This window comes from Piliocolobus tephrosceles, chromosome 5 (assembly GCF_002776525.5).
Source record: "Piliocolobus tephrosceles isolate RC106 chromosome 5, ASM277652v3, whole genome shotgun sequence".
NCBI classification, from domain to species: Eukaryota; Metazoa; Chordata; class Mammalia; order Primates; family Cercopithecidae; genus Piliocolobus; species Piliocolobus tephrosceles.
Window position 1 is genome coordinate 113,230,257 of NC_045438.1, and position 19,983 is coordinate 113,250,239.

Genomic DNA, 19,983 nt, shown 5'->3' on the forward strand with positions numbered 1-19,983 from the left:
GCAGATGGCCATTTTAATACTTGTAGGAATTGAACAAGTTTTCCCAGTAGGTCTTAGGACAATGGTGGAGGATACCTATGCTGTCTGAATTGATGCAGCCTTTTTTTTTTAACCAATACCTCCACATTTAAAGGACCCCTGTGTCCCTCTCGACAGCTGCACAGCCTCATGCGACACGGTCTCATTTTCTGACAGTAGAAGGTCTCTGCACAATAGAAGTACACACAAAAGTTTTTATGCTGCCAAAATAAATTTCGTTAAGAGTGAGGGCTTATTTGCTAAAATGCCATTGACGCCATTTCGGGGACTTGCTTTCCTTTTCTTTCTTCTAAGGTGGGTCAGGTTTTATAACGGAGTGAGTGAGGTTGCTCCACAGTCTTTACTGAATAAATATTTTAAGAAAACATGCACATCTCTCATGGGACAAACCAGAGTCAATCATGCACATATTTCAAACCACATTATATAGTATTCTTAAAAGATTGCTAACTTCTGTATCTAGAGTAGCAACTTTGCATAAGATACAAGTAATTCTTAACTAAATTTACAATTTAAGGTTCAATAGTTTATCATCTTTGAATGATTTTCATTGAACCAGATATCAATGGTTTTCTTTTCCACATATATAGAAAATATAATTTTCAGTGATTATTTTAAATTAGAAGAGCCTAATAAAAACTATTAAAAGAGGATACTGTTAATACCTAACTCTAGGGCATTTGTGGAATCAAATTAAATAATGCATGGAAACTACTTAGAAAAATGCCTAGCACAGCAACCACTCCAAAGTGATTTGACATAGTTGTAAGTATTATTATTATTACTAACCACATGGGAGAGGTACTTTATCAACTTTATCTCTAGGGCACCTTGACTTTTAACTCACTCCTATATAGGTGCTGGTTGTGTCCCTTTTCAATGATACATAAACACATCATCAAAGAACTCATAAGGATCTGAGGCACAGGCTAGTTTATAGGTAAATTTGAGTCTCGAAGCTCATTTGTATTGTTTTTTCTTCTTTCTGAGAGTCTCCAGGCTTGGTTTGCCTCTTCTGAATTCCTTTCGGTAAACATTTAGGTGTGTCAAAACTCAGAAGGGGAGGAATTCCAAAGTTTCTGTGTTTATTTCACAATACTTCATATTGATAATTATCAGGTTGGTGCAAAGTTAATTGCAGTTTTTGCCACTACTTTTAATAGTTGCGGGTTAAAGCAGACCTCCATCCCCAGACTAGGCTTCCAGAATGACTTGTGAAGAGCTTTAAGTATAGTGCAGCTTAGTAAATGTTGCTGGGCACTGGCCAGAGGTGAAGGTGGAAAGGCTATCAGCACTAATTAACACTTGAAAGGTTTCGAATAGGCTGGAGAAAGTAGAAACACCCTGCCAAGTATTCGGCTTTTATAACTTGAAGGAAAATTATAGGGCATTTAGTGCAGAAGAGCCCATAGCTAATATTTTTTAAGTTGCTATTTAATGTGGACATTTCCAGGTGAATGAGTAGTCAAATCTTCCAATTTATAATATTCCTAACTTCAAGGTCTCAGAAGCTATCAGTGAGTGAAAGCAGCTGGAGGGTGTTCTGTGGTGGAAGAATGATGCGAGATGAAAAACCATGCGTGGATAATGGTCTGTAATAGTAACCCTCAATATTTATAAGAATCTTGGCCTGTAAGGAAGGCATTCTGATACAGTTTTAAAACTTTTCCCCTTTTCAAAGTACCCTCAGAATTCGTTCATATCAGGTAATTGTTCTTTCTTTTTCATGAACCAAGTGCTTTTGTATTACGTTCTAGGACGCAGTATCAACGTAAAATCTGCTGGACTTGTGGGAAGACAGGGACCTCAGTCAAAACAACCTTTCATGGTGGCCTTCTTCAAGGCGAGTGAGGTACTTCTTCGATCTGTGAGAGCAGCCAACAAACGAAAAAATCAAAACCGTAATAAATCCAGCTCTCATCAGGACTCCTCCAGAATGTCCAGTGTTGGAGGTAAGAATAAACCCAAGCAGCAGTTATGCACAGAGAGTTATGGGGTCGTATGTTGCAAATCAAGTAGCCACAATAAATTTACCCTCTGTATATACCTTCAGATGGTATATTAAATCTTCCAGTGATGTTTCTAGCATCCCAGAATGTTTCATCAGTGAATCACTCAGTAATTCATTTTAAAATACGTATGAGTTGCTTTCATATGTTGAAAGATTCAGTTCAAATTCAAATCAAGATGGCAGTAATAGAAATATGAAATGGCTAGATCAACAAAATCTCACCAGAACTGAGCTACACAACTTGCTGAGCTAACTTCCTCAGGGCCTCTCAAAAATGAATGGGCAACCAGGTAAATTAAACATAAAATCCTTTCTTTAGTACTTCAGGCAATACATTTGAATTATGCCACTCAGTTTTATTTTTCTGAAATTAGCAGTATAATGACATGGAGAAGACACTGATTAAAACAATATTTATCTTTTTATTTAGAGGACTGTTATCTAGATAATTTTCTTCAGGTGTGTCTACACACACATACACAATCTTTCAACAAAATATTGCAAATGCACAACTGATGTCAAAGTCTTGCAAATTAATCTGTTAATTATAGGGGGATCAAATTTCAATTGATCAGAAAGCATCTAACTGCCAAAATTTGCAGTGGCTTAATCGTATTATTAATACGAAGAAGTACCTTGTTTAGTCTAGGATACAAACAGTAAGCTATTAGATGAAAATGGTGGCTATTTTAGTCCAAAAAATTGATTTTGTTTATAAAAATAAATTTGAAGGGGGAACTCATCCTGGAACATCTCCATTTAGCACCACATACTTATCCATTTGTCAAATATGCATTATTCTGTGTTAATGGCCAATTTATGCATAGTACTCTGCCAGGAACGATGGATGAACTGATAAACAAAAGAGTCATGATTCCAATATATATTATTTTAGCAAATTGAAATTCTAACTTCAAACAGTCTTTGCCATTATTCCTAAAATCTTCATTTTTTCCAGGTTACTTGAAAATGACAGATCATATAGCAGCTATTTATTACTCAAACATGCATGAGTTTTTAGATGAGAAATAGATAAAGACTTTTGTTTGTTTTTATTTGCTAGAGATGTTCCATAAAATTACTAAGTGGAATTCACTGTACTCTTCCTAAAGGGAAGGCACCAGGAGAATCATGTTAGAAAGAAGTCCTATTTGTGTGTTAAGCAACAGAAGCAGGAGGGAAGATTTCTGTATGGAATTGTATTATACTGAATTAAATGCTACTTATAAAGTGATGTTTAAAAATAATTTTCCAACAAAGAAATTTAACCACTTTTAGTAAAGCATGACACTAGTGCCTTATTACAAAGCTATTTTTTAAAGATCTTCACAAGATATTTAGTTTGGCAAAAAGTTGTAATTACTTAATATGAAAGGTGGAGAAAAATAACTTTCTAAGACCTTTTCTTCCTGGTAAATACTAGGCTGTCAAACTTGTATATTTTTCTTTTCATGTAGAATGGTTCTAAGTTCGGTTGAAATGTTTTTAATTTAATGTAGCAGCCTGTATTAAAAAAGTTTTGCTAAACCTTGAATAGAATAGTAAATAATTTTGGAGGAAATTATAAAGGGAAAAGTAGAAGTCACATACTTATTATTAGAGCTCATAATGACTCTGGCAGAGGTGTTCCAGTGACTGAAATCATCAAAGTCCTTTTCCCTATTGGTTAACTCTATTTGTCTTCTCTTCCTGACCACAAGAAACAAATGTACGTCTATAACCAGAGATGAATAAAACACATGGAGCAGAAATCATGTAACTTTTCACCAGTTTCCTAACACCATTTAGAGTACAAAATGATTCTAATATAGACCAATATTTTCTTTCTGAAATTTTGTCATTGGCAACCATTTCTGTGAAATATGTGGTAGATGGTTTTGGAGTGTGTTCATATTTTGATAATAAGAAGAAAGAAAGTAGCTGGTTTGTGTCTGTAAGACTTAACCTTTCAATAGGTAGTAATCAAGCAGTCTGGGAAAATCCTCATAGGATTTGGCCTAAAAGACAGGGCTTTAAGGAAAGGGAATGCTAATATAAACAGAACATTTGACACTTTGGAGACTTGAAATGCCAGTGAAATTTAAAAATTATCCAAATATAAATAACAAAGTTGTAATAGTAACAAGATTTTACAATAAAATATTGTGCAAAGGCTCTATGGATAAGAAGGGGTGGGGTGGGGATGGAGTTAGGGAGAAAAGTTGTATTGCACGTTTGCTTGATTGCAAGTTTTTTTGCAAAGCATATTGTCAAATGTTGAAAATCTCCATTAGTAGAGAAGAATTAAAACTCAAGTCATATCTGCTATCTTTATCCCATTTCTTCTCTACTTCAACGATTCTTGCCTTCTGACTTCCCAATGTTCTTTTTTTCTTCCATATTCCTGTGGGAGAGCATAGAACAGTAACCAGCACAAAATAGGGGTCCCCAACATACTTGTTGAGTAAATTAATGTGTTGACAGCATAGGAAAAACTAACTTCCTTTTTCAGGTAAAGGTATATAGAACCATTACTTCCAGGTTTCCTGCAGAAACTGCCCGGCACTGCTTGTTCCTCTTCAGGTTTTGGCAAGATGGTTGAGCAGACACATTGTGGAAGATATTTCCTGTTTCATGTTGAGGCAGCACAAGGGGTATTTCTTTGAATTTGTGTATGAGAGGAAGAAAAATGGAGCCAATAGCTAAATTCTAAGCTAGCTATTCTTGAAGATATAAAGGCACTAGGTTGATAGGATTTTTTAAAAGACCTCCAGAACATGATGCTGTTTGAAGGAGTATATTCAGTGTTGAAAAGAATAGAGTACAGGCATATGATGTTTTATTGCATTTTGCTTTGTTGTGTTTCAAAGATAATGTGTTTTTTTACAAACAAGTTTTGTGACAGTCCTGTGTTAAGCAAGTCTATTGGTGACATTTTTTCCAACAGCATTTGCTCTCTCAATTTCTCTGTGTCATATTTTGGTAATACTTGCAATATTTCAAAATTTTATTATTATTATATTTGTTATGGTTTATGTTATCAGTGATCTTTGATATTTATTGGTAATTGTTTTGTGGCATCACAAACTTTACCCATATAAGATGGGAAGTAAACGTTACATGTGTTCTGATTCCTCCAACAATTGGTCATTACCCCATCTGTCTCCCTTTTCTTGAGTTCCCTATTCCCTGAGACACAGACACAACAATATTGAAATAAGTTCAGTTAGTACCCCACAATGGCCTAAAGGTGTTCAAATGAAAGGAAGATTTGCATATCTCTCACTTTAAATCAAAAGCTAGTAATGATTATGCTTATTGATGAACACATGTTGAAAGTCCAGATAGACTGAAAGCTAGGCCTCTTGTGCCAAGCAGTTAGTCAAGCTGTGACTGCAAAGGAAAAGTACTTGAAGAAAATTAAAAGTGTGACTTCGTCAACACAATGATGATAAGAAAGTGAAATCGTTTTCTTGCTGATGTGGAGAAAGTTTGAGTGGCCTGGATGGAAGATCCAACCAGCCACAACATTCCCTTATACCTAAGCCTAATACAGAGCAAAGCCTTGACTCGCCTCAATTCTGTGAAGGCTGAGAGAGGTAAGGAAAAAGTCTGAAAGTGGCAGATGTTGGTTCATGAGGTTTAAGGAAAGAAGCTATCTCCATAGCAAGAAAAGTGCAAGGTGAAACAGCAAGCATTGATGAAGAAGCTCTATCAAGTTATCCAGGAGCTATATCTAAGTAATCACTGATGAAGATAGCTACACTGAACCACAGATTTTTAATGTAGATTAAGAAGCCTTATTGGAAGAAGATGTTATGTAGAACTTTCACAGCTAGAGAGGACTCTATGGCTGGCTTCAAAGCTTCTGACAATCTGACTCTCTTGGTATGGGCTAATATACCTGATGAGATTAAGTTGAAGACAGTGCTTATTTACCATTCTGAAAATCCGTGGACTCCTAAGTATCATGCTTAATCTACTCTTCCTGGGCTCTGCAAATGAAACAACAAAACCTGGATGAACAGTGCATCTGTTGATAAGCATGGTTACTAAATATTTTAGGCACACCGTTGAAACCTATTGTCCAGAAAAAAGATTCCTCTCAAAATATTACTGCCCATTGACAATGTGCTTGATCACCCAAGAGCTCTGATGGAGATACACGAGTAGATTAATGGTTTTTATCATGCTTGCTAGCACAACATCCATTCTGCTGCACATGGATGAAGGAGTAGTTTTGACCTTCAAGTTTTATTATTTTAAAAATTTATTGTGTAATACTATAGCTTCCATAAATAGTGATTCCCCTGCAGGATCTAGGCAACCTTCTGGAAAGGATTCACCATTCTAGATGCCATTAAGAACATCCGTGATTTCTGAGGGGTTGAAATATCAACATTAACAAGGGTTTGGAAGAAGTTGATTCCTACCTCTTGGATGAGTTTGAGGGGTTCAAGACTTCAGTGGAGGAAGTCATTGCAGATGTGGTAGAAATGGCAAGAGAACTTGAATTACAAGTGGAACCTGAAGATGTGACTGGATTGCTGCAATCTCATAATAAAACTTGAATGAATGAGGAATTGCTTCTTATGGTTGAACAAAAAAAAAGTGGTTTCTGGAGATAGAATCTTCTCCTGGTGAAGACACTGTGAATACAGTTGTAATGACAACAAAGGAATTAGCATTTTAAATAAGTTTATTTACTAGAGTAGAGGCAGCATTTGAGAGGATAGACTCCAATTTTAAAAGAAGACCTACACAAAGTAAAGTGCTATCAAACAGCCTTGCACACTACACAGAATCTTTTGTAAAAGGAAGAGTCAATCAATGTGACAAATTTTATTGTTGTTTTTTAAGAAATTGCCACAGCCACATCAACCTTCAGCAATCACCAACCTCATCAGTCAGCAGGTGTCAACATTGAGGCAATACCCTTTATTAGCAAAAAGATTACAACTTGCTGAAGACTCTGATGATCATCAGCATTTTTCAATCAATAGATTATTTTTAACTAAGGTATGTACACTTTTAAACATATAATCCAATTGCACACTTAATAGACTGCAGTATAATGTAGCCATAACTTTTATATGCTCTGAGAAACCAAAAAAAAATTGTGATACTCACTTTATTGTGATGTTCACTTCATTGCAGTGGTCTGGAACTAAATTCACAGTATCTCCCCAGTAAATGTCTCTGACATATGCCTGTATGAAGAATCCAAAAGAAGTAACAGAGCAAATGGCAAGTTCTGGATCATTACAGAACTGCTAAGAAAGGTTGCTTATTGTATGCTGGATACTGAGAATCTTTGAAAAAGAATCCAATCATGTAGTGGCCCTGCTTACATCTATGGTGATTTCGCAGGGCAAGGCTTTGGCATGCAGGTGCTCTTCAACTTACAATGGGGTTATATCCCAACAAACCCAACAAAAGTTTACAGTACCATAAGCTCAAATAGCATAGCTTAGCCTAGCCTCCCTTACACATATCCAGAACATTTACATTAGCCTACAGTTGGGGAAACTCATCTAACAACAGGCCTATTTTACAATTAAGTTTTGAATGTCTTATGTAATTTATTGGACACTCTACTGAAAGTGAAAAACAGAATGGTTATATGGGTGCTTTCAGTATGATTTCTACTGAATGTGTATTGCTTTCAAACCCTTATCAATTAAAAAAATCGTAAGTCAAAGCATTGCGAATCAGATACAATGCATAGTTACTAAAATGGAAACATTCTGCTCTCATTCTCAACTTTGATAGGCACTATCTCTTGCCTAATGAATACAATGTAAATTTATGCCTCTTGGAACAACAGATATTAGTCAAAACAAGAAGAGAATTAATTGAAGTTATTTCCATAGAATATTTTATATAATATACATTTTTAGTATTTAGAAATAATAAAATGGAAAAGCTAAACTTCTCCCTTGTTTACCTAATCCATACATAATAGATTCCCTTAGTATGCTGATATCAACATGGTACAAACCTCTCTCTCATCTGAGAGAATACATTTTTGTTATATGCTTTTAATTACATGAGTTATATATTTTAAAGGTTTAATAAACAATGATTAGCTATATTTCAAATAATGTGAGCTATATTCAAACAATGATTAGCTATATTTCAAATTGTTTTTAACTGTTGTCACATAGTATTAGCATCAGTTTATTTAATCATGTCAATCCAAAAAGACATTTTGCTTTTTTCCAAGTTGGGACTCTCAAAATAAATTCTGTACTGAAAATCCTGCAATGCTGCACAAATGAGAATATTTCTAATCCACATAATTGTGACAGTAACTAATATTAAAAATTGTTATCTGTGACCTGAATCATGAAAAATTTTGGAAACCCCTCCTGAAACAAGTATTTTGATGCATATAATATGTTGTTAGCTAGCTCTGTCTATAAATTTATCTGTCATCTATCCATCATTTAATATGACTTCACTACTTACTAGTTGTATACTCTTGCACAAGATACGTTACCTCTCTGTGACTGTTTCTTCATGTTTAAAGTGGGAATGTTAATCATACCTGCCTTGCAGAGCAGGATTACGTGAGTTGTGAGGATTACATGAGTTATTATATATAACTAATATAAAATAGTGGTACATGGTAAATGCTCATTAAGAGTTGAACATTATAATGGCTTTTATAGAACTGGTATGCAAAGAGTTCACTCTTACATCAGAGAAAACTACAAGTTCACACTCTCTCTCTTATAAGTACTCATACCTGTGGTCACAGGATTTCTTATCTTTTGATACTCTAGAAACAAGAGAAATTTTAGAATATTTAACCTAATTTGGCTAATCTATATTAGCAATTAACTACACACCTTAAAAAAGACTTGCCAATAGACATTAAGGCATTGTGTCTGTTGTCAAGTTTCTCTCTAGGAAAAATTCACAGGGAGAATATATCTGGGCATAATTTTTTATAAGTAATATTTATTCAGTATCAAATAAACTCCCCTTATATGCCAGGCACAGCATTATAAAACTATATGCTGTGTACTATATTAACTATATGGCCCAAAATACTACACAAGGGACTTATTTGAGAACAAACAGACATTTTCCAGAAATACAGACATGGATGAAACCACTTCAGATTGTAGAAAGGAAAGGGCTCTACAGTTGTAGAGCCACGAACCCTTTTCAGATGGCTGGGGTATGCATGTATTTTTATGTGAGAGGACTGTGATATCAGCTAGGAAATTATTCAGGAGCCAAATCATAAAGAGTAGGGTATGTGATGATAAGGAGCAGTGATGTCTTTGCATAGGCAATTGGACAAAGAAGAGCCGTAATCAGATATGCATTTTAAAAAGTTAATTTTGGCCACAGAGTGCAGAGTGAAATGCCAAGGGTGGAGACAGAAAACTCAAATAATGATTGGAGTCTAGTATAATACCTAAGCAATAAAGATCATAGATTGGAGAGAGAGATGTAGGAACCAAAACACACGGGATAGGGCCAGCAGGGGTTTGAAGAGGATGGATAACCCAGCACTCTGGAGAGGGGAGTGTTGAGAATAAGTGGAATGTGTAGGGAAAAGATGTAGCTATAAGCCAAATTGTTAGATGTAGGATGAAGCTGACCAAATGCCACAGGAAACAAAGCAAAAATAATAAAATGGAGCCTCCTTGGGGAACATCAATACTGTAAGTATAGGCAAAGGAGGAAAAGCAATTCCATAAAATAAGCCAAAAGAATATCATCAGAGACGTCAAAGAGGAGCAGGGGTAAAGTGTTATTTTAGAATCTAAGGATACCAGAAGAAGACATTGAGGAAAGATGAGGCAAGCAAGAGTGCAAAGGGCTTCCAACAGGATACCTAGATTAAATAGTGAAATTGATCAACTAATGGGGCTTTGTGGATCCATTTAATACAGGATCTGAGGGGGAAAAAATGAAAATTAAGAAGCTTACTAAATTTTCTGTCCTGGCCACTAGGTGAATGATGGTCCTGTTAACTTGAGTGTGAGGTCAGAAGTAGAAATAGTGAGCAGGAGGCATCAGGGAACTGTCCTTTAGAGGTGTCTGGCAAATTCAGGTTTGTGGATAGATTTTTATATGAAGGAGCTCTAAAGTGAGGACGTTAATTACGTGATCAACATGGATACTTTGCTGAGCAGAGTTATGCAAACACATTAGAGAGTTATTTTGTGGTGTTTTGTGTCACACGTTGGTACCTACACAAACACAAAATTGTATTAATATATCTACAAAATAAACAACAGTAATTACTACTGGCTTCTGTGTAAATTCAAGTGAATAATTCACTGGGTATAGAAGATAATGATTAAGCTAGAGCAACAATAGCATTTTAAAGCCCCTTATCTTTGGGTAGGATTGTTATTTATTTCTGGGTTTATCATGAAATTTTCTACCCCCAAGGTCATATAAAAGTTCGTATTATGATAGTACCATTCTTGCTTTTTTCAACTCTTGTACTTCATTCATCATTTTAAATTTTTATAAATAAATTAAGGTCTTCTGTCCTGATGCTTTAGGTATCAACTTCCTTTTTCCCTTTTTCTCTTTGGGAAATAAGAGTGAAAAAATAACATCTCCTCTTTTGCTTTGAAGCAGCAGCGTATCATATTTGACTCATTTAAGCTGTTGTCATGGTTAAATATTAAATTTTATTTCTAATTTTTATTTGCTTTTATAGCTATATCTGTGTTTCATCCCCTTAAGAAACTAATACTATGTTCTGAAGAAAAAAAATGGTATATGAAGGTTTTTGGACTTGATTTTCTCTTGTCCAGTTCACAGCAAGTCTATCCCATGTTTATTTGTTTTTTTCAGGAACTAGTATGCAGAGCTTTGAAAGTCCATGCCGATTTCAGGAATTTGTTTTCATTGATACATAATAATTATACATATTCATGGGGTACATGCGATATTTTGATAGATGTATACAATGTGTAATGATCAAATCAAGGTAATTAAGACATCCATCACATCAAATATTTATCATTTCTCTGCATTGGTAACATTTCTAATCTTCTAGTTATTTTGAAATGTATAATTAATTATTGTTAACCATTGTCACCATACTGTGCTATTGAACACCACAACTGATTTCTTCTCTACGTTTTTTAAAAAGCTGTATTTTTTTATCCATTAGCCAGTTCTTGTTCCCCTCTTTCTGCTACCATTCCTAGCTTTTGATAACCACCATTCTACTCTCTTATCTTCATGAGATCAATTTTTTTTTTAACTTACACATATGACTAAGAACATGGGATATTTGTCTCTCTGTGCCTGGCTCACCTCACTTAACATCTTCCAGTTTCATCCATGTTGCTCTAATTGACAGAATTTCATTCTTTTTATGGCCGAATAATAAGCCATTGTGTATATGTACCACATTTTCTTTATCCATTCATCCATTGATGGACATTTATGTTGCTTCTGTATCTTGTGAACAGTGCTGCAATCAATACGGGAGTGCAGATATATCTTCAACATACTGATTTCCTTTGTTTTGGATATATACCCAGCGGTGAGATTGCTTGATTATATGGTAGCTCTACTTTCACTTTTGGGAGGAACCTCAAAAAAATGGTTGTATTAATTTACATTTCCACCAACAGTGTACTAGTGTTTTTCTTATCACATTCAGGATTTTTTTTGTGTGTTTTACCAACTTTTACCTCTACATATTTATTTTGTTTTTCATGATTTTATTGTAAGACAAAAAAATTAAAGAAAATCAAACTAAAGATTAAATTTATACACTATCTAGAAATTGACCATAAAGAAATTTGCATAAAGTATTTAATGATATTTTTACTATTTTGGCAGTGGCTTCCTGACATTTTTACCATTAAGAGACAAAACAGAGAAGTATTATTGATAACACCTGCACTATGGATAAGACATGTTGGTTTACTTTTTCTAGTGTTGATTGTAGAACATTTTAATAATTTATGCCATGACTTTTCATTTGTAGGCAGGTTCATTATATCCATTTCATATTAATCTCCTAAAGGCTGCCCATCAGTATTTTAAAAGACATAAATCTAATTTCCTTGCCCTTCCGCCCACAGCTTGTTCTGCCAAGCATTTAGAGTAAACCTAACTGCAGGCTTTTCTAGTTTGGGTACAACATTTACTTCACTCACTATCCATTAATTTTTATTTCTGACAGAATAAGCATATGGTCCTAATGCTCTATGAAATCAGACTCTTGGAACCAGATTCTGTTATAAATTTCATTGCTTGTTACATTTATGTGATGTTATGTTATATACATCACTTAGCCTGCATAAAAAGACATATATATGGGACAGATACATTTTGACTTTTAAGTTTTATTTTATTTTTTCTAAACATCAAATTCAAATAACTATATTTGTAGTTTATGGCTTTTCATATAAACATGTATGTGTTATTGGCTACAATGTTGTTATTCATATTTAATATTTTCAATTAAGACAAAGATGAATAAATATTCCCATTATTATCTAAAGCAGAGTTGGAAAAAGGCCCAATAACCAAATTAAGCCTATCATTTGTTTTTGTATGACCTACTAAGAGTGGTCTTTCCATTTTAAATGCTTGGAAAAGAAGGACAATATTTTGTAGCATGTGGAAATCATATGAAATTCAAATTTTAGTATCCATACATAAATTTTTACTGGAATATAGCCACACCCATTCATTTTACATATTGTCTATGGTTGCTTTTATACTACAGCAGCAAAATTGAATAGTTGCAAGGGGGACCACTTAGCCTAAAATATTTGCTATCTGTCTTTTTTTTTTTTTTTTTTAATACTTTAAGTTCTAGGGTACATGTGCACAGCATGCAGGCTTGTTACATATGTATACATATGCCACGTTGGTGTGCTGCACCCATTAACTCGTCATTTACATTAGGTATATCTCCTAATGCTATCCCTCCCTCATTCCCCCTCCCCACAATAGGACCCAGTGTGTGATGTTCCCCTTCCTGTGTCCAAGTGATCTCATTGTTCAGTTCCCACCTGTGAGTGAGAACATGCAGTATTTGGTTTTCTGTTCTTGCAATAGTTTGCTGAGAATGATGGTTTCCAGCTGCATCCATGTCCCTACAAAGGACACGAGCTCATCCTTTTCTATGACTGCATAGTATTCCATGGTGTATATGTGCCACATTTTCTTAATCCAGTCTGTCACTGATGGACATTTGGGTTGATTCCAAGTCTTTGCTATTGTGAATAGTGCCGCAATAAACATGTGTGCATGTGTCTTTATAGCAACATGACTTGTAATCCTTTGGGTATATCCCCAGTAATGCGGTGGCTGGGTCAATCTGTCTCTTTAAAGAAAAAGTTTGCTGACCCCTTTGGTCCAAGGCATAGCTAACATTTTTTTTCCTATTTTGTATACCAAGGAGTTTATGAAATCAAACCAATAGTAGAATCAATTATTTCTTTTCTCTAAAAAGGATCGAGGAAATTTATCCATGTCATGTTTAGTGCTAAAGTGCATCCGTCCGTTACCTGAACAAAGTTAGCTCCAAGGGAGACATTTCCCTAAAGAACCGGAATGTAGAGGCTGAAATAAATCCTGTCTCCTCCATTTCCCATTATCTACTTATTTAATCTGTTTTAATGAAGTTAATTGCATAGTAGGAATAAATAACCTAGAAGTAAGAAAAATACCTTGATTTCAAAATTTAATCATTAGCTTGTTTTCTAGATTAACAGTAAACAAATAATTACTTGAAGTAACCATGAGAAGTAAGGCCCTCTGTGGTGGGCTCCTTTGATCTCTAATGTGCCTACACTTCTGTTAGAGGTTGAGCGTAATTCAACTGGAAGGTGACACTTTAACAAAAACTGTGAAACAAATTATTTTTTAATTTTATTTCTTTAATATTTTATATTACAAATAAAGTGGACTAGTTTTTCGAATGTTTGTACAAATGTGAGCAAACCTCAGGTAAGACGACAATGAAAAATGTTCCATAAATCTGTGTTTCTTCAGTATTTTACTTTATTCCAGGTGCAAGATTGAAATTCTGCATTTATATTTAATCATTTAAAACAATTCTAAAAAGTTATGGATATTTCAGATTACATTCCAAAATATGTAATGATAGTATTTCACTCGCCTCAAATCCCTTGTGGAACACTGAGAAATTTGTCCATTAACTCCTCAGATACTTTTTTGAATGTTTGTTGTATGCCAGGCACTGTTCCTGGCACTAGGGATACATCAATGAGCAAAACAGAGCTAAACAAGATTCTTGCCCTTATGAAGCTTATATTTTAGTGGGAGGAAACAGACAAGAAGCCATGCAGAAATTAATGAGGAAATGGCATAGTGAAAAATGAGATGAGAAAACATCAGAACAAAGTGAGAGAAATCAGGTGTATCAGGGTGAGAGTTGTAATATTAAAAGGATAGTGAAGGCCTTGTTGAGATGTTGCTTAAGCAAGGACATGAAAATGCAGGAATTAGCCATGTAGCTATCCAGGGAGAGGGACTAGTAAGAGAAAAGCCTCTAAAGTGGGAGTAAGGCTGACTGTGAGTGAAATAGCAAGGAGGTAGGTGTGGTGGCTGGAGCAAGGTGAAGGAGAAGAAGAGTGACAGGAAATGAGTCAGAGGGATAATGGAGCCAAAATGTAGACAGCCTTGTAACCACTCTGAGAGTATTTCACTCTTAGTGGTATGAGGGCCATAGAGGGGCTGGCAGGGAAGTGATGTAATTAGGTTTACTTGTTAAAAGGTCCACTTGACTAGTTTGCTGTAGAGGAGCAAGAGCAGAAGCCGGGAGACTAGCAGTGAGGATATTGCAGTAATTCATGCTGGAGATGATGGTGGCTTGGACCAAGACCAATTATGAAGAGTGTGAGAGCAGGTGCATTTTGGACTTAGTGAAGATAGTGTGTGAGATTTCCTGATGGATTGGATGTGTAAATGAAAGAAAAAAGTTTTGATTCTTGTTTTGGTTTTTATGTTTTAGCCCAGGCAACTACCATCAGTCAAGAATGAAGTCTATAGGTGGACAGGATTTTGGGGGATGATTAGAAGCTCAACTTGTGGTATCCTGAGGTTAAGATATTTATTAAAATAAAATCAGCTAAGATCCCAGTATCTGCCTCATAGAAGATGTTAAAAATTATTGCACAAATATATATGTGTGTGTGTGTATATATATGTGTGTGTATATATATATGAATATATTAAGTACCCCTAGAGTATGAATGAATTAATAAGTATTCGTTGAGCAGATGGTACTCAGTGAACAACAGACACCACACTCTGCCCTGTGAAGTAGATGGCCTAACAGAATCCTTGTTAGAGCTTCATAAGGTAAATGGCATTGTCTACATCTCACAGAAGAAACCCAGGACAAGTAACTTGACTGAAGTTCACATTGTTAGTAAGTAGTTCTAGCTTTAAGATTGAAATTCATGTTCCACAACTTCAAATAAAACCCCTTTAAAAAATCCTACCAGTGATCTCACAAAAGAAATATTAGTATATCTTTAAGCAACCATTTATTAAAAATGTGGTTTTTATCTTCAGATTATAACACAAGTGAGCAAAAACAAGCCTGTAAGAAGCACGAACTCTATGTGAGCTTCCGGGATCTGGGATGGCAGGTAAGAATTTTCAGTCAACTTAGGTCCTTTTTTTCTGAATTGTCATAAGTCTTTAGTAAGTCATAGTCTTTGGCAGTAATTTTCCAATATAATACCCAATGATTTTTGACATGACCATTTAGAATATTGCTTATTCACTTTATTTTCATTTCTCAATTAACCTTTTGCCATTGAAACATGATTAGTAGGTTTCACAGTCAAACAAAAAACTATGTTGAATAAAACATAGAACACTAAGATATTTAGGAAGAAAAAAAAGAGTGCTGTTGTTTAAGTATTCCAAACTTTTAATTTTAATGATAAATAGAAGATTTGTTCATATTAGTATAAGTAACTCCACTAAGCCTCTGAGGGTCTCCAACTATTGGGCTAGGAAATAGAGCCCTCAACTATAATGTCCCTGTCATGGGGAAGATGACTTTTTTTTTCTTGCACTTAAAAATGTATTGCTATCTTTAGATGGCATTTTGAAACAGGATGAGGAGGAAAATTTCACCAAAGTTTTGAATGGCTCTATGTGGTGACAGTTTAAAAAAAAAATTTAAGATTTCTCCTAATATTTTATTACAATGGATTCTCATATATGAGTTCCTGTATTGATAAATACTATTAAAATGTAAATATATTCAAAATTTATGATAAACTTTCAACGTGAATAACTCAAGAATTCTTGCTTTGTGCCAAATTTTATTTCTCTGTGGGAAAAATATCAAGGCAACTATACATGTAGCAATTATTTAGCTTCCCGAAATTTGTCATGTTCAGTTTTTAGGAATTTGCTCCAATTCATTTTTTCTAAAGAGACTATAAAGTTAATGCATGAATGGAAAGAAAAACAGCATGCAGAAAAGATATTAAGGCTTTAGGATGTTGTCAGACTTATAAAACTAAGAATGAATCCTTAAGAAGTAATGAGAATAATCTCAATTAACTTGATTCTCCTTTTTCTTTTGGGTTCACTTGAACTTTCCAGAGTTCATCATTTCCTGTTTAAACAATATTTAGAATGCTATTTTCTTATAATAGTTTTATTCATGCATACATGTTTAATACATACTATGAATATCTTACATAACTACCTCTTGGGAGTAATTAGAGAAGACAATTTCTTGTGAAAATATTTATACTTTTGTCCTAAACTTCAGCTTAAAATTAAATTAAAGGGTGTGGGGAAAGTTATTCCATTAGAATAATTGTTGGACCAGGAATGTAAACCTATTCAGATACAGTATATTTCAATAATTTTTAAGAATTTTTTTAAAATTTTTACTTTGGTGATACTATTTTTTCTTGTTTTGTGTGTGTGTCAGGACTGGATTATAGCACCAGAAGGATACGCTGCATTTTATTGTGATGGAGAATGTTCTTTTCCACTTAACGCTCATATGAATGCCACAAATCATGCTATAGTTCAGACTCTGGTAAGCTTTGTTTTGAAGGATTAAAAGTAGCTTAGAATGCAAGCATATTAAAAAGTTGTTTTAGAGGAAAGCATCTATTTACAATTTTTAATGCATTATTTTATCTTCTCAAACTCATTTGTTTCTTTTTAGAGCTGAAGTAACAACTGTGGGTATAGTCAGGAAACTCAGGCTGGTTTAGAGTAATCCCAATTACACAATGGAGAAGGATTCAGCTAGGAAAACTGGAGTAATAACATGAAATGGTCATCTTGAACTGTTTCTTCATTAACTGTATGACTAAGCACACAGGTTCCCCGGGGCTGTTTCTAACCTAGCAATTCATTAGTAATCATTGCAAAAACACTGAGTAATAACTGTACTAAATTTCATCTGAGGGTTTTTAATTATTTAAGAATGTTCTATAACATACTTTGGTATTATAAAAGTTCTTCAGTGTAGCACACAAAGGGGAAACTAATTGACATTTTTTACTGTTCTTCTCCTCCTTCTCCTGTAATCTTTAAAGTAGAAATTATGCTTCCTTTTCTTTATTCCTTACTCTCAGAAACTTAACAGTGATTAAATCTCTAATAATCTAGGCTTGCTTTTATGAATAAGGTTCTGAAGGGTTGACTTGATTAACTGATTGCATTCTACCTAATGAGCTCATGAAACCTTTTGAGAGTCTGATGTACCTCATAGTATCTGACCTATTGATTTGGCAGAGGAACACTCTCCAGAAGACTAAATGGGAGGCTCCTAGAAGACATACCACACTATGTGATATAATCTTAAATCAATGTTTGGGCTAATATAAACATTTTTAATTTTGTATTTAAGAAGAATGGGAGAGAACATATTATTTTAGAATCAAGGCTTGATGGGAGTGGAATTAATTGGTGGATGCCAGTAAGAGAAAAGTAGATAGTAGAAAAACCTATCTTTGTGGCTGAGGCATATTTATGGAAAAGAAAGAATTACTCTTAGGATTTGTGAAGATTTAACTCTCTATAAGCTTGCTAATTTCCCCCACAATTAAATTAAAATTTAAAGCTGAATTAAGGAGTAGCCTAGTTTCCTTCTTAATAAACAATCATCTATATGAACTGGCAAAATCAAATGCTTGAATGACTTGATATTTACTGGCATCTTTATTGACTTCATAAAATACTACAGAATAGTTAGACACCAAAAAATGTAATCTATAACAACTAGAGCATGAACATTATCAAAGACTGGAAATAACCTTGAGCTAGAGAGCAACAGAAAGATAAAGCAAATATTTATTAAGTGATTTATAAAAATTCTTCTTTTTATTGATTCATGACCAGTGAGAATGCCTACTTTAGTGCCATATACAAGGTATAGAGTAAATTTCTGGAAGGATTTTAAAGTCTGATATGACTTCACCTTTGCTATCTGTAAATATAAGCTCTCTTTATATGGAATACTGTTTCCGGGAGTATGGAGAGTAGTTAGGCTTTGCAGGGATGGATGTTTTGCATTCAAACTTCTACCACTAAAATGATTTCTAAGAAGTTAACTTTTCTCTTTGTATATGAGAATTCATGTTGACATGAAAGCATATCAGATAAAGAATGCTGTTGTTTCATCCTGTGAAGAGAACTTCATGATCACTGTCTTTCTGTAAGATCGTAGAATAACTCCTATCAGTTGAAGTAATGCTACTTAATTTCTCAGAAAGTTCTTTGCCTCTTTTTATCATCATTTCGATGATTATGAAAGTAGACTTATATGGATCTAATGTATCAAAGATTCACTCAGGCTAAGCAGTGCCTACTTACTGAAAAGTACCCTTTGTCAAATACCCCCCCTTCTCTCATTTTTTTCTTTTTTAAAATAAATAAATACATATTTTCAGCTCTTATGGCTGTAGTAAAGTATCGAAAAACAAACATAAAAAAAAGTGACACAAACTTGGAACAAGAGTCTGCTCTGTATCTCCACCCTGGGATGTAGGACATAAGTCATAGCAAAACTGGAGCATACCGGGAAGTCTGATTTTTTTTTTTCTCCTGGTGTTGTGCACACTTTGTTCTGTGAAGGACATGAAACAAAAAGACAGAGGAAAGTATGTTTGTGACTAATATATTGAGAAACCATTCAAGAACAATCCATTTTTTTTTTTTCCCTGTAGACTGCCAAGGCCATTGAAACAGCAGAATTATCAATCATGTATGTGTGGGTTATGGGAGATAAAGCTGATGAAGGACATAAGCTGCATCAGAAATTTGTAGAAGATATCCAACTTTTAGTTTTGTGAGGTCTTAGGAAATTTCAATGTCAGGTCACCTCATTTTTCCTGCTGTTTCTGTCCACATGCAAGGCTCCTATATCATTTCAGCCAGGACATTGTACAGCCAAAACCGTAAGAGGCTGTATTTGCTTTTTGTGGATCCCATAAGACTCATCAGTGGGATTTCCCATAAACTCCTCTGGGGGAAGGGCCAGAATAGGTGGGTGGGAAAGCGGGGAACTGTGTTCTGGCTCTTTACTTAATTATTTCAAATCATAGGCAGACTGCCAGTCTGATCAAAATTATTATCAACCCTTAAGCGTTTCACTTTCCGTGTACAGACACCTTTTTAGGCTTCTGGGGAGGTGGATGTTCATTTGTAAAGCATCTAGGCCCTTTGCTTCTGATTTAGCTTAGCCTGCTTTTTGGCAGTTGTCTAGGGGGCAGGCAAGGGAGAAAAAAAGTAAATGGATATTAAACTCCAGCCAATGTGATAAAAAAAAATTCTACAAAGAGCTGAAATCATTGCAAGTATTAGATTATATGTGGATTTTATTTTATTATGATTTTTATGCTGCTTTTACCATGGAAAACTAAGAGTTGGCATAAAATGTATGATTTATTGTTTAATTTTCCTTTTCAAAGATAATTCTTAAATCCAAATCT

General features: G+C 34.5%; 1 protein-coding gene across 3 annotated transcripts in view; it reads left to right on the forward strand.

Annotated features, from left to right (window-relative positions):
- Window positions 1-19,983, forward strand: part of BMP5 (bone morphogenetic protein 5) — a 122,835-nt gene that overhangs the window by 100,443 nt on the left and 2,409 nt on the right. The window contains exons 4-6 of one of the 3 annotated variants that reach the window (XM_023222975.2): window positions 1,797-1,991; window positions 15,581-15,657; window positions 16,968-17,078. In XM_023222975.2, coding sequence (XP_023078743.1) covers window positions 1,797-1,991; window positions 15,581-15,657; window positions 16,968-17,078 — 383 coding nt within the window. The remainder of the gene's footprint in view (window positions 1-1,796; window positions 1,992-15,580; window positions 15,658-16,967; window positions 17,079-19,983) is intronic. The other 2 variants (XM_023222976.1, XM_023222977.1) reach the window with 2 other exon arrangements.